This window comes from Mobula hypostoma, chromosome 9, assembly GCF_963921235.1.
Source record: "Mobula hypostoma chromosome 9, sMobHyp1.1, whole genome shotgun sequence".
NCBI classification, from domain to species: Eukaryota; Metazoa; Chordata; class Chondrichthyes; order Myliobatiformes; family Myliobatidae; genus Mobula; species Mobula hypostoma.
The window spans coordinates 61,593,693-61,614,711 of record NC_086105.1 but is presented as its reverse complement, the minus strand read 5'-3'; the positions used below and the strand labels follow the sequence as shown (position 1 = coordinate 61,614,711).

Sequence of the window (21,019 nt, the reverse complement as noted above, 5' to 3'; positions counted from 1 at the left end):
CGTGGCCTCTCAGGGTCAGCGAAAAGGCGCATGCGCACCGCTTTTCCGGCAGCGCGAACACTCGCTCGGCGCTCAAATTCAAACCGCGGCGCCGTTAGGCCGGCTGTGTGCGCTTGCGCAGTCACCCGGTCCCAGGGTCTTGCGCCAAATACACGTAGGAGTTAATATTGTATGGTCAAAATAGTCATCTGACAAAAACTAGCGACCTTTGGGGTGAAGGACTTTTAAAACAGACAGGTGCGACTACTTTTAACATCAGACGCTACTGTGTCCTAAAACCGCAGACACAACTTCGGTAGAAAAATAATTTCACAAAATCCAGAAATGTATGTATTTATATGTGTATTGATTAGTTTAGCGTGTTGTAGGGACGCTTACATACAGTCGCATTGATGATCCGCTGATCAAGTGCAGGAATCTTCAATAGAGCACAGTCGCCATCGCAAGTATTTCTGGGAATGGGCGGCAGCCATTGCCCCTCGGGCGACAGCAAATTACTGTAGCTGTTACTAAATTGTGATTAAAAATAGGAAATCAACAATTTCGCTGTCGATGCTCTCGGTTTTGTTTTGGCATTTTAAACTAGTGTCCATCTTTCAACAAGGAACATTAATGCAAAACGTGTCCGTTGGTAAGCGCAAAATTGTTACGTCTCCTTCCACATGACGATTTTACCTTCTTGGGGCACCGTTAGTGCATGGAGAATACAGGCAGAAAATGATGGAAACACTCAGTCGGTCACACAGCATTTGTGTAAGTGTTTCAGGCCCAAGATCCTTCGTCAGGACTGAGAGGGGTCATTTAGTATTCTAAAACTAAGGAAAGTTTCACGAAATAGCAAACCATGAAAACTTCCCCCCTTTTATTAAAGAGAATACTTCTCTACTACTTAGATTTTAATAATGCAAAAGTTTGGGGAGTGATAGCTGAACAAAGGAGCATTTGCTCCATTTTCCTTAGTTACAACAGGTCAACAGCAGATGCCATTTTATTAGCTCTCCACTCAGTTCTGGAATATCCAGACAATGAAGATGCATACATCAGGATACTCTTCATTGACTACAGTTCAGCATTTAACACTATAATGAAGATTCAAGTACATGTATTATCAAAAATATATATAAATTATACACCTTTAGATTTGTTTGCTTACAAGCAGCCACAAAGCAAGAAACCCGAAGAACTCAATTTTGTAAAAAGGTCATAAAAGAGGAAGAAAAAAACATATCATACAAACAAGAGAATTCTGAACTAGGCTGAGTCCTTAGATCCATTCCCCGGAATAGGCCCAAGACAACTCATATTAGCCCTCGCAGTTTCATCATTTTAGCAGGGCAAAAACACTGCGAGACTCGCAGAGATGACAGCCACCAGAGAAAGGAATGAACATCACAGGAGAGCAAGTGAAATCAGCCAGACCCTCGCCTCTGGTCATAAGAACATAAGAAATAGTAGGCCATCCGGCCCATCGAGCCTGCCCCGCCATTCAATAAGGTCATGGCTGATCTGTCCGTAAACTTGGCTCCATCTACCCGCCCTTAATTCCCTTACTATGTAAAAACCTATCTGTTCCTTAAATATATTTAGTGAAGAAGCCTCAACTGCTTCACTGGGCAGAGAATTCCACAGGTTCACCACTCTGGGAAAAACAGTTTCTCCTCATCTCCATCCTAAATCTTCTTCCCTGAATCTTGAGGCAATGTCCCCTAGTTCTAGTCTCACCTACCAATGGAAACAATTTTCCTACTTCTATCTTATCTATCCCTTTCAAAATGTTGTATGATCCCAACATTCGGGCTTTCCAGTCTATCCAGGCTGGTGTTTAAATTGTTCAAGCACCAGGTATGCCTTGCTCTCGGACCCAGGTCCCGGCGAGGCGGCACGTACAGCCCAAAGCCATTCTCGATCTCACCAAATGGGCTTGGCGCTTGGAGCGAATCAACCTCGCACCCGGGTTAGGTGGGCGGCCATTGAAACTCTTCACTTGCTCTCCGAATAGTCCACTCCAACAGCAACAATGATACGAACTCTGCCAGCGACCCCATGTTGAACACATTACCCCTCGGCTTTGCGATGCACCACACGGCCCATCCTTTAAATCAGCTTTGCCTCCACTTGTTTCCTGTTTGTTTGAGGTATAGTTATCACAATTTACTTCAGAAAAGGTGTTATTAGTAATATTTTAGGCATATTTCTTGCCTACTGAACTACCAGTGAGCTGTTGCGCAACTTCTGTAGCATCATCTGAACCGGAAGTGTATGATCCCTTCAAAACTAATCAATAAGCTCCACAACTTTGGCCTCGAAAACTCCGTTTGTAACTGGATCCTGATTTCCTCACTACTAGTCAGTACTGATGGGCAACAATATTTCCCATAATCACCATCAACACAGGTGCATCACAAGGCTGTGTGTTTAGTCCCTTGCTTCACTCACTTTATACCTATGAATGCGTGGCTAGGTACAACTCTAATGCCGTAATTATACTTTATGCTTTATTGTCACCAAACAATTGATACTAGAACGTACAATCATCACAGCGACAAACACGAGGAAATCTGCAGATGCTGGAATTTCAAGCAACACACATCAAAGTTGCTGGTGAACGCAGCAGGCCAGGCAGCATCTCTAGGAAGAGGTACAGTCAACGTTTCAGGCCGAGACCCTTCGTCAGGACTTATCACAGCGATATTTGATTCTGCGCTTCCCGCTCCCTGGATTACAAATACTAAATATTAAAAATAGTAAAAATTAGTAAATATTAAAAATTTTAAATTATGAATCATAAATAGAAAATGGAAAGTAAGGTAGTGCAAAAAAAAACCGAGAGGCAGGTCCGGATATTTGGAGGGTACGGCCCAGATCCGGGTCAGGATCCGTTCAGCAGTCTTATCACAGTTGGACAGAAGCTGTTCCCAAATCTGGCCGTATGAGTCTTCAAGCTCCTAAGCCTTCTCCCGGAGGGAAGAGGGACGAAAAGTGTGTTGGCTGGGTGGGTGGTGTCCTTGATTATCCTGACAGCACTGCTCCGACAGCGTGCAGTGTAAAGTGAGTCCAAGGACGGAAGATTGGTTTCTGTGATGTGCTGCACCGTGTTCACTATCTTCTGCAGCTTCTTCCGGTCTTGGACAGGACAACTTCCATACCAGATTGTGATGCACCCTACAAGAATGCTTTCTGCAGTGTATCTATAAAAATTAGTGAGGGTTTTAAGGGACAGGCCAAATTTCTTTAGTTTTCTCAGGAAGTAAAGGCGCTGGTGGGCCTTCTTGGCAGTGAACTCTGCTTGGTTGGACCAAGTCAAGTCATTTGTGATATTGACCCCCGAGGAACTTAAAGCTTTTGACCTGTTCCACTTGCGCACCACCGATGTAAATTGGGTCGTGCGGTCCGCTACTCCTTCTGAAGTCAACAACCAATTCCTTCGTCTTGCTGACGTTGAGGGATAGGTTATTGTCTTCGCACCATGCCACCAGGTTCTTAATTTCCTCTCTGTACTCAAACTCATCATTACCCGAGATACTGCCTACAATTGTTGTGTTATCAGCTAACTATATATTGATTTTGATGGAAACTTGGCTACACAATCATGGGTGTACAGTGAGTACAGCAGGGGGCTGAGTACACAGCCTTGTGGGACACCGGTGCTCAGAGTGATTGTAGAGGAGAGCTTGTCCCCTATTTTTTACAGCCTGGGTCCTGTCTGTGAGGAAGTTGAAGATCCAGCTGCAGACCTGAGTGCCAAGGCCCATTAAGTGTGTGTGTCACTCACTCTGTGTCCGCCGATCAGTTGCTTGGAGGGAATCGTGGGGCTTGGATACAAAGTTATAGAGCGGCCAGACGGAGATATGTTGTGTCCGGAGAGGGGATTCACTGCACGTCGAATCAGTGCCACTGGGAAGGCCGCTTCCTCCCCGCTCAGGTTCTATGGGAACTGCCTCAGCCCCGGGATCTCGCTCCAGCTCGGCTAGCTGCGCCTTGAGCCCGGCTCCCGATCTGCGCTTCAGTGGCAGCGACATTCGGACCCTCAGCACCCTAACCTCGCAAAGGAGACCCGATCCGTTCTCGCTCCACTTCCTAGGACCGCGACCCTCTAAAAAGCACCTAATCACCGTTTGGGACCACGACCCCTACCACCCGCTCCTCCACACTCCAACAGTCCCTAAAGGACGGCGTGTCCACCGGCATCACTCGCACCACCCTCCACAGAAATTAAGTTTACTGACGACACCACTGTTGTTGGCCGAATCAAAGGCGGTGACGAATTGGCATATAGGAGGGAGATTGAAAATCCGGTTGAATGGTACTCAACAACAATCGCTCACTCAACATTAGCAAAACCAAAATATTGATTATTGACTGCAGGAGGAAGAAGCTGGAGGTCTGTGTGCCGGGCCTCATTAAGGGATCAGAGATGGAGTGCGTGAATAACATTAATATTCCTTGGTATTACCATATTGGAGGATCTTTCCCCAGACCATCAAGGACACAAAAGCACTCGTACTTTCTTGGAAGTTTGTGTAGATTCAGTACTTCATTTAAAACTTTGACAGTGTTGAGTATCCCGACTGGTTGCATCATGGCCTGATATGAAACATAAATGCTCATGAATGGAAAAGTCTCCCCCCCCCACACAGAAGTGGTGGATACAATCCAGTCCATCAAAGGCATTGAGCACATTTACAATAAGTTCTGCCACAAGAAAGCATTTTTCATGCAATGTAGTTCAAATTGGTTTATAATGTATATTTAAGGCAATAGTTTATAGATTCTTGATTGGTCAGGGCATGAAGGGATATGGAAGGAAGGCAGGAGATTGTTGCGGAGAGGAAAATTGGATCAGCCATGATGAAATGGCCTAATTCTACCGCTGTATCTTATGGCCTAATTCATTGGGTCTGTGGAGGTAGAGGGTCTAAGTTGATGTTTCAGATCGAGACCCTGCGAAAGGATAGACGAGTAAAGATTTCCAGTACACAACAGTAGAGAGTATCGGATAGGGGCTAGTATTTCAGGTCAAACCAGCTGGAGAAGATGATAGACAGATGGAACCAATTGGAGGGAAGGGAGAAATGGGAGAGCCAAACAAAAGGAAAACTATGTGGATGGGTGTGTAAGCAGAACATTAGATGACTGTAATTGTGGAGCATTTGTGCTAATGACTGCCACAAACTTCTAGTTGTATGTCATTTTAAATCTTTCCCGCATGCACCTGATGAGCCTGACATCTATGTTGGAAAATATCTTCGTATTCTGAAGAAGAAATTTTATTTTCATTTGGAAAGGTAAGGCTTGATTATGGACAGCCATATGGCTTTGTACATGGGAATTCACATCTTTCAAATTTGATTATTTTTGAGAGGTGACCAAGATGATTTTTATTGTTTGCACAGATTTGAGGCAGAGGGTTGTCCTTCAGATTGTAGGCCTGTGACTATTGGCATGCTGCAGGAATTAGTGCTGGGTTCTTTATTGTTTTCCATATACAGTGGATTCTAGTTAATTGGGGCATATCAGGACTAGTACATTTTGGCCCAGTTAAGCAGTTGCCCAATTAGCCAAAGTTTCATGGAAACAATTAAATTATGAGGCTTAAGTACCTGTAACATTTACTGATTTAACTTCTCCAGAGTTGCTTTTAACAATTGTGTCAGCAGATCATTAAAATAATGTCTTGGCATCTTTGGAATTTGGCCAATTAGAAAACAACTACTATAAACCCGTTACAGTATTCAGCATTGTAATTGCAGCCTTGGGGCTAAACAATATACAATTGAAAATGCTAGATCATCCCAAAGAAATGCCTGACTAATGTCATAGGCCATTACTGCTGACCTCAATGTTACAGGCATTAGGGAAATTCTCCTCTACAGAATTCACAACGCACAAGCCTAAAACTAGAGATGGATAAAATGTGCTCACATTAAATTTTCTTCAACTGATTTCTTGATGCATGTGCAGATGATGCAACTTCACATTATGGAAAATCATAATAGTTTTGTCTATGGATACAACTGCCCTTACACCCCCCACCCCATAATATAGTGGTCTTCAGTACTTTTAAAGGTGTTGGTGATGACCCCAGGACTCAGATATCCAGTTGGATAGCTGACATCAAATACACTTTGCAAGCATTCCATTCAGAATATTATTAAAGCCTAACAGGCCCACTTTAATCTTGAGTACCCTTCAATCTGAAAGCTTGCACACTTCATGTAAGAAACACTTCACATGCCAAGAAACGATCTGATGGTGGTGGAACAGACAGCTTTGATATGTGACAGAGCAGGTATTTAAAATGGCGAAAATGCAAATAAGTTACTAACAAATTCATGGCATTGCCCAATCAAATGAGGTAGACAAGTAACAGGCATTTTTAAGAAAGCCTTTAATGCAGTTGGGGATAAAAAGGATGTCAAATGTTATGGGGATAAGACAGGAGAATGGGCAACATGGTAGCATACTGATAGCATAACACTTTTCAGCGCCTGCAGACTGGGTTCAATTTCCACTGCTGTAAAAAGTTTGTATGCTCTCCCTGTGAAGCACATTGGTCTCCTCCGAGTGGTCCTGTTTCCTCCCACGTTCCAAAGATGTATTAGTTATTGGTCATTGCAAATTGCCTTGTGATTAGGCTAGGGTTAAATAGCTGAGTTGCTGGGCAGTGCAACTCCTTGGGCTAGATGGGCCTGTCCCACGTTATACCTCTAAATAAAAATATAAATAATAAATTAGCCACAATGAAATGGCAGAGCAGACTGAAAGGGCCAAATCGGCTAATTCTGCTCATCATAAAAAAACACCCATGGTGCTTTCCAGGAAAAGTTGACTCCAAGACATGCAAATATTAAGATAAATGACCAATATGTTCGGTCACATAGTAACCATTTATGGACCATTAGCAGATTGAGGTTTAGGAACTCCAGAGCATAAAAGTAACATGGCAAGGAGTGATTTAAGAGATATAGCTGGATCAGGGGGTAGGGTGTCAGAGACCTGTTAGGAGTTAATGAATAAGCAACTTTTGATTGCACAATATGTACCATTCGTCACGAAATCAAACACTTGTTGTCTTTAACAAAATGTGTACAACTGTTGAAATGTTTGTGTTTTGTGCTCAACTTGAACTCATATCCAGTCATCATTTAATTATTGAAATGAATTCACTTCAGAAGAATATTCATTTTCAAGAAAACCATTCATGGGGAATAGAATTTTTTTCTATTCTAGAATTTGTTGTTTAAGGAAATTGTGCCTGTTGTCATTTACCTTAAGACTGTATGGCAAACATTGTATTTCCCCCATTCCTTTGGCTTAAATTAAAAAAAAACATCTGACACAAGGAAAATCTGACATATATTACTTAGTATTTCTTTAAACATTTAATAATTTGGTTCCAAAATTGACACTCAGTTGGCATTAGTAATAGAAATTACTGTAAATGGTCAAAAATAGGACACTAAAAGCCAAGTTCACCAGACCTTTTCCTCTTGATGCTCCATTTTTTTAAACTGCAAAAGTAGTTTGGACACAGGAAATGTGAAATTCACAACTTAACAGAAAACTTTGCTGTACATATTTTTGTTTTCCCACAACTTCCTCCCCCTTTCTTCAATGTTTTACAGATTAAAATTGTACAAAATTTTAACATTAGAACTCATTAATTTTTTATTATTGAGTGGGTGGAGAGTTGAAGGAATTAATTACACTAACTCCAAGCTGGTGCAAAACAAACGCCTCCTGCAGCACTGAAGTAGTTTTGAATTTCCCACCTCATATGCTGCAGTGAGTTACAGATTCTTGAAAATTATCCGACCCACATCATTTGAAAAATTATCCCGCCCACATCTGAAAAACGTTGTATTTACCACAACTCCGCCATTTAAGATTGCAACCATGTGATCCCATTCAATTAAAACCATGATGCAAGGGGAGTTATTTACATTGCAATAAATCAATTATCTGGTACATTGCATGATACATTGGATTCTCCAGACTTTTGATTATATTTAAGTGAGGGATCTTATTAAATTCATAAAAGTTCAAGATACTATAGTACACATAAATATTTAAGCAGCCCTTGTGCTGAACGAAAATGTCTCAGAAACAATTTTTTAAAAAAGGGAAATAAAATCCTGCTCACAACCAAGTCTAAACTAATATCCAAGGACAAACACAGACAAAGATAATGATGCATTTGATTTAATCCATTTGATGAGCTGACAAATACTCTAAAGCATCTCATTATACATGGATGTATTCTTCCAATTAACATTTCACCCTTATTTGTGAGGAAAAATTCTTTATGCAGTTCATTTCTCAAAAACTGAGAAAATAGATTCTGAAACAATCATTGAAAAATCTTTTGGGGTAAATATTTGGGGCTACACTGCAAAAGGGGCCTGTTACAATATTTCAGCATTGTTTTAGTAGTGTTATCTATTTGGCTACAAGTATTAGCTTTTTTATCTACAGTATTTAACAAAGTAATCACAGGCATATTTAGTACAGTTTCAATAGAAACACCCTTTTCCTGAAAATACAGTAGTATTAAGGATTACTTTCTCTGCATCGTATCAGGAAGCCTTCTACCTACAAACAGAAACAAAAGTATCTACAAACCTTGTAAACAGAACTGCATCATTTTAGAACATAAATAATTCAAAATATTAACAGCCAAGTAGCAGAAATTAAAGATTTAATGAGCCAGGGGCAAAAAAAAACACCATCCAGAAATCAAGAAAAACTAAATGTTCAGCTAACACACTGCTCAGGACAATTCTTAGCTGATTTTTTTTATCCTCTGTAACAGAACAAATCCTTAAAGCAAGTCATTTTTATACCAGGTTTGTGCGTCACTTGAATTCCAAAAGCACCCTTAGCTGGCAGAAAGCTTAAAAGTATCTACATTCTTGGTGTGTCTTCTGTTGAAGTCCAAGACAAGAATATCTTGTCAATCACACAGTGTAAAAGGACCCAATTTTTTTTCTTGTAACTCCATAAATCTTGAGCACTAACATTCATCTTGCACTAGAGAGACGTTTCCAGACTATGTAGTGGACTCCCTGGGCTTGAAGAGGTAGCAGACTTGCTTGTGTCGGTTATAAGATGGATCCCACTGTCAACAGCATTGTTATTTTCATTGAGAGATAATCTAGGAGAGGAATCAGGTTTTTTCCGAGTTACGTCTTCATTATCACTATCGTCAATAAGAGGGATGTGAGTGTCAGAATCTTCTATTCGAAATTCTGGATGGGTCATAAAGTTGTGGATTGAGCTGCGCGATTCTGGTTTCTCTAATCCTTCATACAAGGAACTACGGAATGCATTCACCACTCTGAGCTGTAAGAGAAATATATACAGTGTCAGTTGCTTGAAAAAGCACCTAGATGGATGCGATAATCAAAATATGATTAAGCTGCATTGCCAGTTGAAATCCACAGTCACATAGCAACACACGTGAAATCTGTTTCGTGCAGTATGCAGTGGAAGCTTGAACTGGGGGAAAAAAAACTTGTAAGACATTTTAGAGAAATAAATCAATCTTGAAAAAGCATGTCACCTTGTTGAAAGGATTTAAGCCAATGTACCATAAAATACAAACAAAGCAGTTTATGCATCAATACTTACTGGTCCAAAGATTCATGTACCTCATTTCATTGAAGATCAAAAATATTTAAAAAAATGCAAAAACAAGAGCTACAAACAGAATCACCTCATGCGTGGGATTAGGATGCCACTGATTATGAATAAAAAGCCAAGCCTAAGATAAACACAGCATTAGGAAAATGAGACATGCGAAAACACTAAATAGCAACCTGTGTAAGTGTTTAAGTATACGCCCAATACTATTTGCTCAAAATTTAAACTGGTCCAATGTGGTATTGCATGAAAGTGATGTGACGTTGTCAGGGGAAAAGACAGACATAGACACCAAATTTACATTTATAATATGACTCAGTATTCTCATTTGTACACACTGAGTAATGAATTCTGACTTTGGACATAGCACTAAGCATTAGGCCAGAAACTTTTATTAACAGAGCATGTAAAGAAAAAAACATTCTAAGGCACATATTTTCCTGGATAGAACCAGATAGTCACTTTCTGCTACTGGTATCCTTAATTAAATGGACCTGGATAGAGAAAATACTTCAATATGGGCAACATAAAAGCAATTTGTGCATTAACTTGATATACAAATACATTTATACAAACATGTGAACATCTATTATTTCATCAAATACAGAATGTAAAACAATTTTTTTTGTTCCTGTTACTGCATCATTAGAGAATCTCATTGTGTTGTGTTCTCATGGCCCTTTACCATAACTGCTCAAGATTCACTGGGAAATTGCTCAAGACAACAAAATAATTTCAAAACCTCAAATTCCTCCCGAATTCCAGGCCAGCTACCATTTATCAAAAAGTTAATTTGACAATTGTCAAATGAATGGGAAAGCCATGCTAAAACTACAATTGTCAAATTAATCTTCAGGTATTTAGAATGAATTAATAAGAATTCTATAGAGCAGAATGGAATCACTAACTTTGCTTTTTAACTCCAAGGTGAAAAATATCCACAGTATTAGTTTTGGAAGGATAAGACTGCTTACTTTCAGAACAAAGGAATTGCACATGCTGTTTAAGAAATAAAGTCAAAATTCCAGTTTTCTTCTTCTTGGAACAATACTGTTTTCAACTAATAATAGAGTATTAAGCTGGGTCAGAAGAAAGAAGTAGCCTGATACCTTAAAAGGTCAGTGCAATCCAAAGTATAGGCACCCTGATGTTAAACTGAAGTACTACAGATCCAGTAATATATAAATGAAACACTGCAATTAGTTTGTCCTTTTTAGCAATGGGATTTTGCAGGTTTGCAAGTCCTCCCCCCCAGCCCCCCACCCCCGGTTAGGTAAATGGTATTTTAATAACTTAGGCACGCAAGGTACACATGGTACATGGAAGAAACTAGAGTAGCTAGATTTCATAATGTAAGACTTATCAAATGCTATAAAAAGACATTTAAGTAAAGAGTTAAGTTTAGCTCTCTTGCTGCTGTAACAGAAAGATGTAGACCTGGAAAAGGAAAGCAATGATCACAATCCAAATGAGATGCAATTTTGCTCAAGACGAAAGCCCTTCAGAGTTAATGACAAGTAGATTTACAGATCTGTCAAAGAAATGCCACTTTGTACATTGCAGAGATGGAAGAATCACCAAATATGGGCTTATACTCAAAACATTTACACAGGCACGTTTGAATCTTTTTCTGATGAACTCTAACTTAATTGAAATTTGGCAGGTATACATTCTCAAGTTTCATAGGTATGTTTTTGTTTCAAGTTTCACAAGTTCTCCACTTAAAATAAAACCTTTAAGACTTTGTGACCATGTTAAAAACTGCATGAACAGACTGAAACAATGAAGTTTGGAGGGTACTACAGGAAAAATGAGAAACGTTAGGCATGTGGTTTAGGAAATATTAATTTCATGCACTAAGAAACAAACTCACACCCCACAGTAGTAGAAGCAGTAGTGGCAGCTGTAAACACTACATGTGTAGGGGTAGAAACATTTGTTACATCATGGTGTTGGCTGGCGATGGAAGGCTGCCGCCTTAGAGCTCCCTGAAAGGAAGTTCCAGTCTGGAAAGCATTCACTACATCCATCTGCAAGGAATCAGAGATTGTGACAGCTTGTTCATTGAAGAGAGAGAGAGAGAGAGAGAGAGAGAGAGAGAGAGAGAGAGAGAGAGAGAGAGAGAGAGAGGGAGAGAGAGAGTGAGGAGAAAGAGACAGAAAGAAAAACCATCCGATCTACAATATACAAGAGCAGAAATTATAACTAAAGGATGAGTTTTTACAGGATAGTAGTAGAGTTGTAGTTAATAAGCTAAATATCTGGGATAGTCTGGGTACAAGTCTTTTCCAATATTGATCAGAATGATTTAAGTTTCGTATTCCTACCTGAGTCTGTATTCTGTTCAGACCTCTAAACCACAATATTTGACCATGACGCAGTTCTCTCTCTGCATGGTCAATTTCTTCAATATCTTCTTCGAGTTCTTCCTCTGGAATTTCTTCCTTTTGTGTGCCAAGGCCAGCTTCTTTCAGAAACTTTAAACGGCTTGTTGGAATTGTAGCAATCATCTGTAACAGAAATACTTCATACTCTCTTTCCAAATTCCACCAATTCCTGAACCACTTTATGACCACATATTATGTGATGTAAAGTTTAGTCGACCATTTAACTCAATGGACACAGGTTATTACTACACATAGAAATGTCATAGCTGATGGGTTACCAAAAAAAACCAAACTAGATACCCATGCTTGCCAATAACACCAAGTAAAGCAGCTCCATGTGCAGCATGGAGACATTAAATTGTAAGTATTGGTGAATGGTTTCAATGTACGCAAAATGCAAATGAGAGGACATCCATTTTGGTTCTAAAAAGAAAAGTTATGAAAATCAATGTACAGGCTAAATAGCAGTAAGGATCAACCAGTGGCTTCAGGATCTAAATATATGGATTTTAAAATGCCGGAGAGGCATAGGAAATAATCAAACTAAGAGTGCTGGTCTTTATACCTAATCAAATGTCTCAATTCTGTGCATCACCAGATCCATTTGGATTTTTTTTTAAAATATAAATTTACTAATGATGTCTAGACTACAGGGTTATCATGAAGATATTACGCAAGTACTGAATTCTCTTCAATTCAGAGCATTACAGGGTAATCTTCCAAGAAATATTTTGAGCGTATGGAAACTACTTCCACCAGTTCAGAGGCGCAAGGTTAAAAGGCATTGTTTAGCAATTGATGCTGGATGGAGCCCAGAAGCAGCAAGGGCAGAAATATTGGTAGGAGTTGCTACTTTGCTAGCACAATACACACTATAAATCAGGAATTAAACAAACATGTAACCAAGGGCACACATGGGTCTTTAATCTACAAATAGACTGCAAGTGAATGGTAATACCTGGAGGATCTATTTATGGATTAACAAAAGACAATTTTGAGGTTAGAATGATAGGAAACAAAGTAATATACTTTTTTAGATCTAGTATTGTGTAATGAGAAAGGATGGATGATCTGGTAGTTAAGTTAGGGAATGGAGATCACTATGAGTGTTAAATATAAAATTAATTGATTTAATCAGTCTAACTACAGTCTTTAAAGTCTCGCTAGAGACTTTAACAGAGCGTTGCTGTCTAAAGTCTCTTCAAGGTTTTGTCAACACATCTAGGTGAACACATGGGGAAATAGCATACTCGACCACAGCTACTTTTCCTTCCAACGCCTACAAAGAACTCCTCTGCTGCCATTTGGAAAGTCGGATCACTCCTCCATCTTGCTGCTGCCGAGGTACAGGCAGAAGCTGAAACAAGAGGCGGCCATAGTTAAAACCGTCCACTGTTGGTCCAACCAATCAGTCTCCATGCTACAGGACTGCTTTGATGACATCGACTGGAAAGTCTTTCGTGATGAGGATGTCTCCGAGTTCACAGATGGGGTCACGAGCTTCATCTGGAAATGCATCAAGGACGTTGTCCCCCAAAAATCGGTCAGGGTTTATCCAAACCAGAAACAGTGGATCAACAGTTCCATGTGAATGCACTTATGGCATGAGACAGAGCTTACATTGCTGGTAACTAACAGGAACTCAAGAAATGCAGCTACGATCTACACAAAGTCATCAAGGCAGCGAAACTACAATACAGGGACAAGATCCAGACACAACTGTCCATCAACACATGCAGCTTATGGAAAGGTCTGCACACCATCGCAGACTTCAAAGCTAAGCGCAATGGTGCTGCCAACATCACTGCCTCTCTCCCAGACAAGCTAAATCAATTTTATGCTTGGTTTGATGTCGCCAAGGCTGAGCCCCTGAGGAGAGCTGCCGAAGCAACCTGCACCATAGTGATCTCTGAGGCTGAAGTACGCAGGCGTTTCCGAGTGGACAGTCATTAGGCTGCGGGACTGGACAGCATCCCTGGCCAGGTACTGAGGATGTGCGCAGCACAACTAGCAGGTGTATTTACAGGCATTTTTAATCTCCCAGTGTAGAGTGCCCTCCTGCTTCAAAACATCCACCATTGTTCCTGTACCTAAAAAGACCACGGTAGCATGTCTGTACGACTGGTGTCCTGTCACACTCACCTCAATATAAGCAAATGCTTTGAGGGGCTGGTCAAGGACTACACTTGCAGCATGCTACCACCCACACTGGACCACCTACAATTCGCCTACCGACACCACTGATCAACAGATGTCCCAATAGCCACAACTCTACACACTGTCCTTACAAATCTGCAGAAGAAGGATGCTTATGTGAGAATGCTGTCCTTGGACTACAGTTCAGCATTCAACACCTCCAGTATTCCTTCCTGGCTTGACAAGAAGCTCAGAGACCTCGTCCTTGACCGTCTTGTGCAGCTGGACCTTGGACTTCCTGTCAGATCGCCAGCAGGTGATAAGAATAGACTCCCTCACCTCTGCCCCTCTGACCCTCAACACAGGTGCCCCTCAGGGCTCTCTCCTAAACCCCCTCCTTTTTCCTCTGTATACCCATGACTGTGTCGCCACCCACAGCTCCAATCTGCTGATTAAATTTGCCAACATTACATTAATTGGCCTTATCTCAAATAACAAGGCAGCCTACAGAGAAGTAGTCATCACCCTGACACAGTGATGTCACGAAAACAACCACTCTCTCAATGTTGCAAAAACAAAGGAGACGGTTGTGATCTGGGGTTGAGAGGGTGAACACCTTTAAGTGCCTCAGCATACACATCACCGAGGATCTCACATGGTCTGTACATACTGGTTGTGTGGTGAAATAAAGCACAACAGCACTTCTTTTACCTCAGACAGTTGAAGAAGTTTGGCACAAATCCCCAAATCCTAAGGACTTTCTACAGGGGAACAATTGAGAGCATCCTGACTGGCTGCATCACTGCCTGGTATGGGAACTGTACTTGCCTCAACTGCAGGACTCTGCAGAGACTATAGATGTGAACTTCCCGCTATTCAGGACATTTACGGAGAAGTGCGTAAAAAGAGCCCGAAGATCATTAGGGACCCGAGCCACCCCAACCAAACTGTTCCAGCTGCTACCATCCGGGAAACAGTACCGTAGTGTAAAAGCCAGGACTAACAGGCTCTGGGACAGCTTCTTCCATCAGGCAATCAGACTGATTAATTCACGCTGAAAAAATTGTATTCCTATGGTATATTGACTGTCCTGTTGTACATACTATTTATTACAAATTACTATAAATTGCACATTGCACATTTAGGTGGAGACATTTAATCATGTATGTGAAGAATGTAAGAAATAAATTCATTAAATATGAATAAAACAAACTGTGAAGACATGGGACATTGGTATTTGTAGACTGAGAAAAAATTGAAAGGCATGACAGCAAATGATGGGCAATTTAAAGAACTAATGTAGTTAGAAATAATAGAATCTTTTTCAACAAAATAATATTCAACAGGAAATTGAACAGTCATGTCTGTCAAGCCAAGCATACAAGATAAAAGGCAAAGGTCTGGGTGATCCAAAAACTGCAGCATCTGAGGTAGGGAAAATTTCAGAATTTGGCCACTTTCAGGCTTTGAAGGAGATGGCCGTGGAGACAATTAATATATTGGTCGTTATTTTGCTAAATTTTATAGACTCTAGAAGAGTTCCCACAAATTGGATAGTTGCAAATGTAACCCATTCAAGGAGGGATAAAGAACTATAGATTAATTGGCCTGATTTTAAAGGATTACAGACATTTTCCTTTTAATACGTGCATTTAGAAAATAAGTACTGAGCAGAATTCCACATGGATTTGCAACAGAAATGACACCTGACAATTTTTAGTTCTGGTTGTAGCTAACAGAATATACAAGATGACCAGGTCATGTGATATAATAAGACGGTACACAAGAGATTAATAAAAATTAACTGGAAGTAATATAATGATAAATCTAAGAAAGAAGGGCTTGTTTTATGTGTGGGAGGCCAACTTTGGATGCTACAGAGATTGTGACTTGTATATTAATGACCAGGATCAAGTGAAATAAATCCAATCATAAACAAGAGAAAATCTGCAGATGCTGGAAATCCAAGCAACACACACAAAATGCTGGAGGAACTCAGCAGGTGAGGCAGCATCTATGGAAAAGAATATTGGTGATGCTTCGGGCCAAAACCCTTCGCAGGACTGGAGACAACAAGTTGAGTAGATTTCAAAGGTTGGGGGAGGGGAGAGAAACACAAGGTGATGGGTGAAACCTGAAGGGGGAGGGATTAAGTAAAGAGCTTAGAAGTTGATAGCTGAAAGAGACAGAAGGCCATAGAAGAAAGAAAAGGGGAAGGAGCACCAAAGGGAGTCAATGGGTGGGCAAGGAGATAAGGTGAGAGGGGAAAAAGGGGATGGGAAATGGTGAAGTGGGGGATGTGGGACATTACCGGAAGTTCGAGAAATCGATGTTCATGCCATCAGGATGGAGGCTACCCAAACGAAGACAAAGTGTTGTTCCCCCAAACTACGGAGAAGGAGGCCATCGATAGACATAACAGAATGGGAATGGGAAGAGGAATTAATATAGGTGGCCACTGTATCCAAAATTTGCTGATGTTACAAAGCTGACTGTCATAAGCTGTAAAAAGGTTACAAAAGATTTCAGAGTGATGTAGATAGGGTAATGTCATGATATGGCAATGGAATATATTGTGGAATGTTTTTAAAATAGCAAATGATTAAAAGGTGTTGGACCTGAATAACCTGGAACAACTTAAAATTAACATGCATTTTTAGCAAGCACAAACTAAACAGTGTATTGGTCTTTAAAGTGATTTAAGTATAGGAATGAAGAAAGAGACATACAAATTTTGCAAAGGGCGCAGAGATGATAGAAACATGGGGACTATGTAGAAGGAAAGGGTTAGATTGATTTTAGAGTAGGCTGAAGGATCTGTACTATGTTCTATATTCTGCTTCCATCATCCAAAGTCTTTGTGTACAGACCCCATGTTGATACCAAGAGAAACTCACAGAGGGTTTGCTGCAAAGATTCACTAACGATGGTGGGCTTGTCATAGTAGAAGAGCTCAAGCTGACTGGACCCCTATTCAAGTTTAGAAAAATAGTGATAATCTCATTAAAACATAATTCTTGAGGGATTTGCCAAGGTAGATGTAGAAACTAACAAGGTAAATGTGGTTTAGTCTAATTGACATTTTAAAACAAGAAGTACAGTTTAAAGATATGGTTGGCCTATCAAGAAGAATGAGAAGGACTCCATTCATACAGTGAGTTGTGATTTTTTTGCATTTTGTATCCAACAAGTATGTAGAGGGCCAGGTAGATAAACAGATTTTAAGAGAATCGAGATCGCTATGCCCTGCGTACATGGAAAGGGCTGCCGGCGACTGTGGTGGAGGTGGATACAATGAGGTCTTTTAAGAGACTCCTGGATAGGTACATGGAGCTTAGAAAAATAGAGGGCTATGGGTAACCCTAGGTAATTTCTAAAGTACATGTTCGGCACAGCATTGTGGGCCGAAGGGCCTGTATTGCATTGTAGGTTTTCTATGTTAGTAACATCAGCTGTGATCCTCACAAATGACAGAGGAGGCACAATTAGTAATTTAAAATATTGTCATTTATACATTTTTGCTAAACAGTTAGTAGAAGATATGGTACAGATGTGGTGATTTTAAATTAGGTGGCAGATTAGCCACTTCAAAGAGAATTAGTTTGTGGCTTTTTAATCCTTTCCTATTTCAATGGCACCAAAATCCTACAAAGCTTTTTTTAATGCATTTCTGGTTTAATGTTCAATGACTAGTTGCATATTTTAAAATATGCAATTCTAAAAATCTTAGAGTTTTAAACATTTTCCTTATGCTTATGTTATTTGCAAAGCTATTTCCTACTCTTCCATTCTCTTAGAAATCATTTCGATTATTCCACTCAAAATTTTATTAGATTTAAAACCAAAGTATTTTCCACACAAACTTTATTCTGCTGGAAGAAAAGCACATTGCATCATAACATTTACGTGAAACATCACTTAAGACTGAACAATTATTGTTTATTAGTACAAGGTTGGCAGTTTATCCACTTCCCTGGGACAATTTGCTTCATTTGGCTTCTGTCGAAGATCCTGATCTGCAACTGCACTCAAACTTTGGTTCTTTATGGTGATGGTCCCCGCTCCTAGGGCTCACCAACCAGCCATTTTTGATATCCCAAGGATGCCGCCTAGAAGACTAGCACGTCCTTGGGATACTAAGTCTTTGCGGCCCCAGGGACAAGCCAGCTGTATGCCAGTGTCACTAACTGAAGCGTTGTGGGAGTAAACAGAATATCGTCAACAGCGGATTAGCTGTTGGAGGTTTCTGTACTTGGAGAATTGCTATATCACTCTCTTTTTCTTTTGTTGGGGGAGAATTTCTTGCCGATTCTCGAGTCGGAGAACTCGGACGGAAAAAAGTGATGCTGCAGACTTTAACATCATAAATCAGCAAGTGGTTTTTTTTGGTCTTGTTAGTCTCCCCTCTCGCTGTGTAACACCTCTCTGCCCCTTTATTAGGGAGGGAGAGAGAGAGAGAGAAAGAGCAAGCCTGTGATATGATGAACGATTAGTTTTTGTTGCACTGCAGTTCATGGTCTTTCTTGGGGGCTTTGCTATTGCTTGCTTGGTGGATAGAGATGTTTTCTGCTGAAGTGGGGGGTGGAGGGTTGATACTTTGCTGTTGCTTGTGTGTGGGAGGGGGAGTGGGGGCACTCTGGGTTCTAACCATTTTACTGTCACTCATTCTTTGGGGAACCCTTCCGTTTTTGTGGATGTCTATGAAAAACAAGAATTTCAGGTTGTAAATTGTATACTTCCTCTGATATTAAATGAAAGTACTGAACTTCAAGATAGCTAGTCATTTGGTGGACATCTTTAATAATTAAATCATGCAGACTAAATATCTCCATTATTCATTACTGATGCAAAAAGTGAAATCACACCAATGGAAGTCTATAAAGGAGATGCACAGTAATGCTCAACAAAATTAGGAGTCAAACAGAAGCAAAGTTTAGAAAGTTCGACTACTGTCAAGGAGTATTTGATACCACTAATGTGTCTGCTGGTCAATTTTGTTTCAACCATAGGGAAGAAAAAGGCAAAAAAAAAGCCATCTCTGGTAATGGCATTTAAAATACCATAAAAATTTTACTTTCCAGAGGTAGCAGACTTGTGCTTGTATACATTAGGAATGTTTAATTCTGCAATATTATTTGCTTCTAAAGACTTGGATTAATAAAGAACTGTTCCAAAATTAAAAATGCTTACCTGGCCCCAGAGAAGAGTTCCCATTCCTAGAAAAATACACCATAACCACTGATCAATTGTTAGTTCAGTGCAACTAAATGGCTTCCCACCAAATTGAATAATAAGTATCTGAAAAAAAAATCAAAAAATTTAAACATAACCAAAGAATCTAGCCCAGCATTCAAAAGCAAATGCAACAATTAGCTGGTCACAACCAACCAACTTACCTGTACCACAAATGTTCCCAGTACAATGGTACAAAATATTGGATTTCTGAAAATTCCATCAAAAACATTCCTTTCACCATGAATTTTGCGAGCATTCACTTCATTAAACAATTGCATCAAGACAAAAGTATTAAATACAATTGTGTAGTGTTCTGAAGGTGGGGCCTGAAGAGGAGCATTTCTTCCACTGTCAATATCAAAAATTTTTTCCCCTGAATAAAAAAAAAATCACTTTTAGAAACACAGAAACACAGAAAACCTACAGCACAATACAAGCCCTTCGGCCCACAAAGCTGTGCCCAACTTGTCCTTACTTTAGAACTACCTAGGTTTACCCATAGCCCTCTATTTTTCTATGCTCCATGTATCCATCCAGGAGTCTCTTAAAAGACCCTATCGTTTCCACCTCCACCACTGGCAGCCCATTCCACACACTCACCACTCTCTGCGTAAAAAACATACCCCTGACATCTCCTCTGTACCTACTTCCAAGCACCTTAAAACTATGCCATTTGAGCCCTGGGGAATAGCCTCTGACTATCCACACGATCAATGCCTCTCATTATCTTGTACACCTCTATCAGGTCAACTCTCATCCTCTGTCGCTCCAAGGAAAAGAGGCTGAGTTCACTCAATCTATTCTCAAAAGGCATGGTCCCCAATCCAGGCAACATCCTTGTAAATCTCCTCTGCACCTTTTCTATGGTTTCCACGTCCTTCCAGTAGTCAGGCGACCAGAACTGAGCACAGTACTCCAAGAGGGGTCTGACCAGGCTCCTATAAAGCTGCAACATTACCTCTCGGCCCTTAAACTCAATCCCACAATTGATGAAGGCCAATGCACCGTATGCCTTCTTAACCACAGAGTCAACCTGCATAGCAGCTTTGAGTGTCCTGTGGACTCGGACCCCAAGATCCCTCTGATCCTCCACACTGCCAGGAGTCTTACCATTAATACTATATTCTACCATCATATTTGACCTCCCAAAATGAACCACCTCAGACTTATCTGGGTTGAACTCCATTTGCCACTTCTCAGCCCAGTTTTGCATCCTATCAATGTCCCGCTGTAACCTCTGACAGCCCTCCACACTATCCACAACACCTCCAATCTTCGTGTCATTTACTAACCCATCCCTCCACGTTCACATCCAGGTCATTTATATATTAAAAAAAAATCACGAAGAGTAGGGGTCCCAGAACAGAACCCTGAGGCACACCACTGGTCACCGGCCTCCATGCAGAATAGGACCCATCTACAACCACTCTTTGCCTTCTGTGGTCAAACCAGTTCTGGATCCACAAAGCAATATCCCCCTGGATCTCATGCCGCCTTACTTTCTCAATAAGCCTTGCATGGGGTACCTTATCAAATGCCTTGCTAAAATCCATATACACTACATCTACGGCTCCACCTTCATCAATGTGTTTAGTCATATCGTCAAAAAATTCTTTTCA

General features: G+C 40.5%; 1 protein-coding gene across 7 annotated transcripts in view; it reads right to left on the bottom strand.

Moving 5' to 3' along the window:
* Positions 1-7,355: 7,355 nt before the first annotated feature.
* The window catches only part of LOC134351758 (plasma membrane calcium-transporting ATPase 1-like), a 128,755-nt gene continuing 115,091 nt past the window's right edge, over positions 7,356-21,019 (bottom strand). For 5 of the 7 annotated variants that reach the window (XM_063058376.1, XM_063058379.1, XM_063058377.1 and 2 more), the window contains exons 18-22: positions 19,562-19,773; positions 19,356-19,463; positions 11,970-12,152; positions 11,586-11,672; positions 7,356-9,342 (exon numbers count right to left, since the gene is read on the bottom strand). In XM_063058376.1, coding sequence (XP_062914446.1) covers positions 9,031-9,342; positions 11,586-11,672; positions 11,970-12,152; positions 19,356-19,463; positions 19,562-19,773 — 902 coding nt within the window. In that variant the 3' untranslated portion in view covers positions 7,356-9,030. Of the gene's footprint in view, positions 9,343-11,515; positions 11,673-11,969; positions 12,153-19,355; positions 19,464-19,561; positions 19,774-21,019 lie in introns of all 7 variants that reach the window. The other 2 variants (XM_063058382.1, XM_063058381.1) reach the window with 2 other exon arrangements.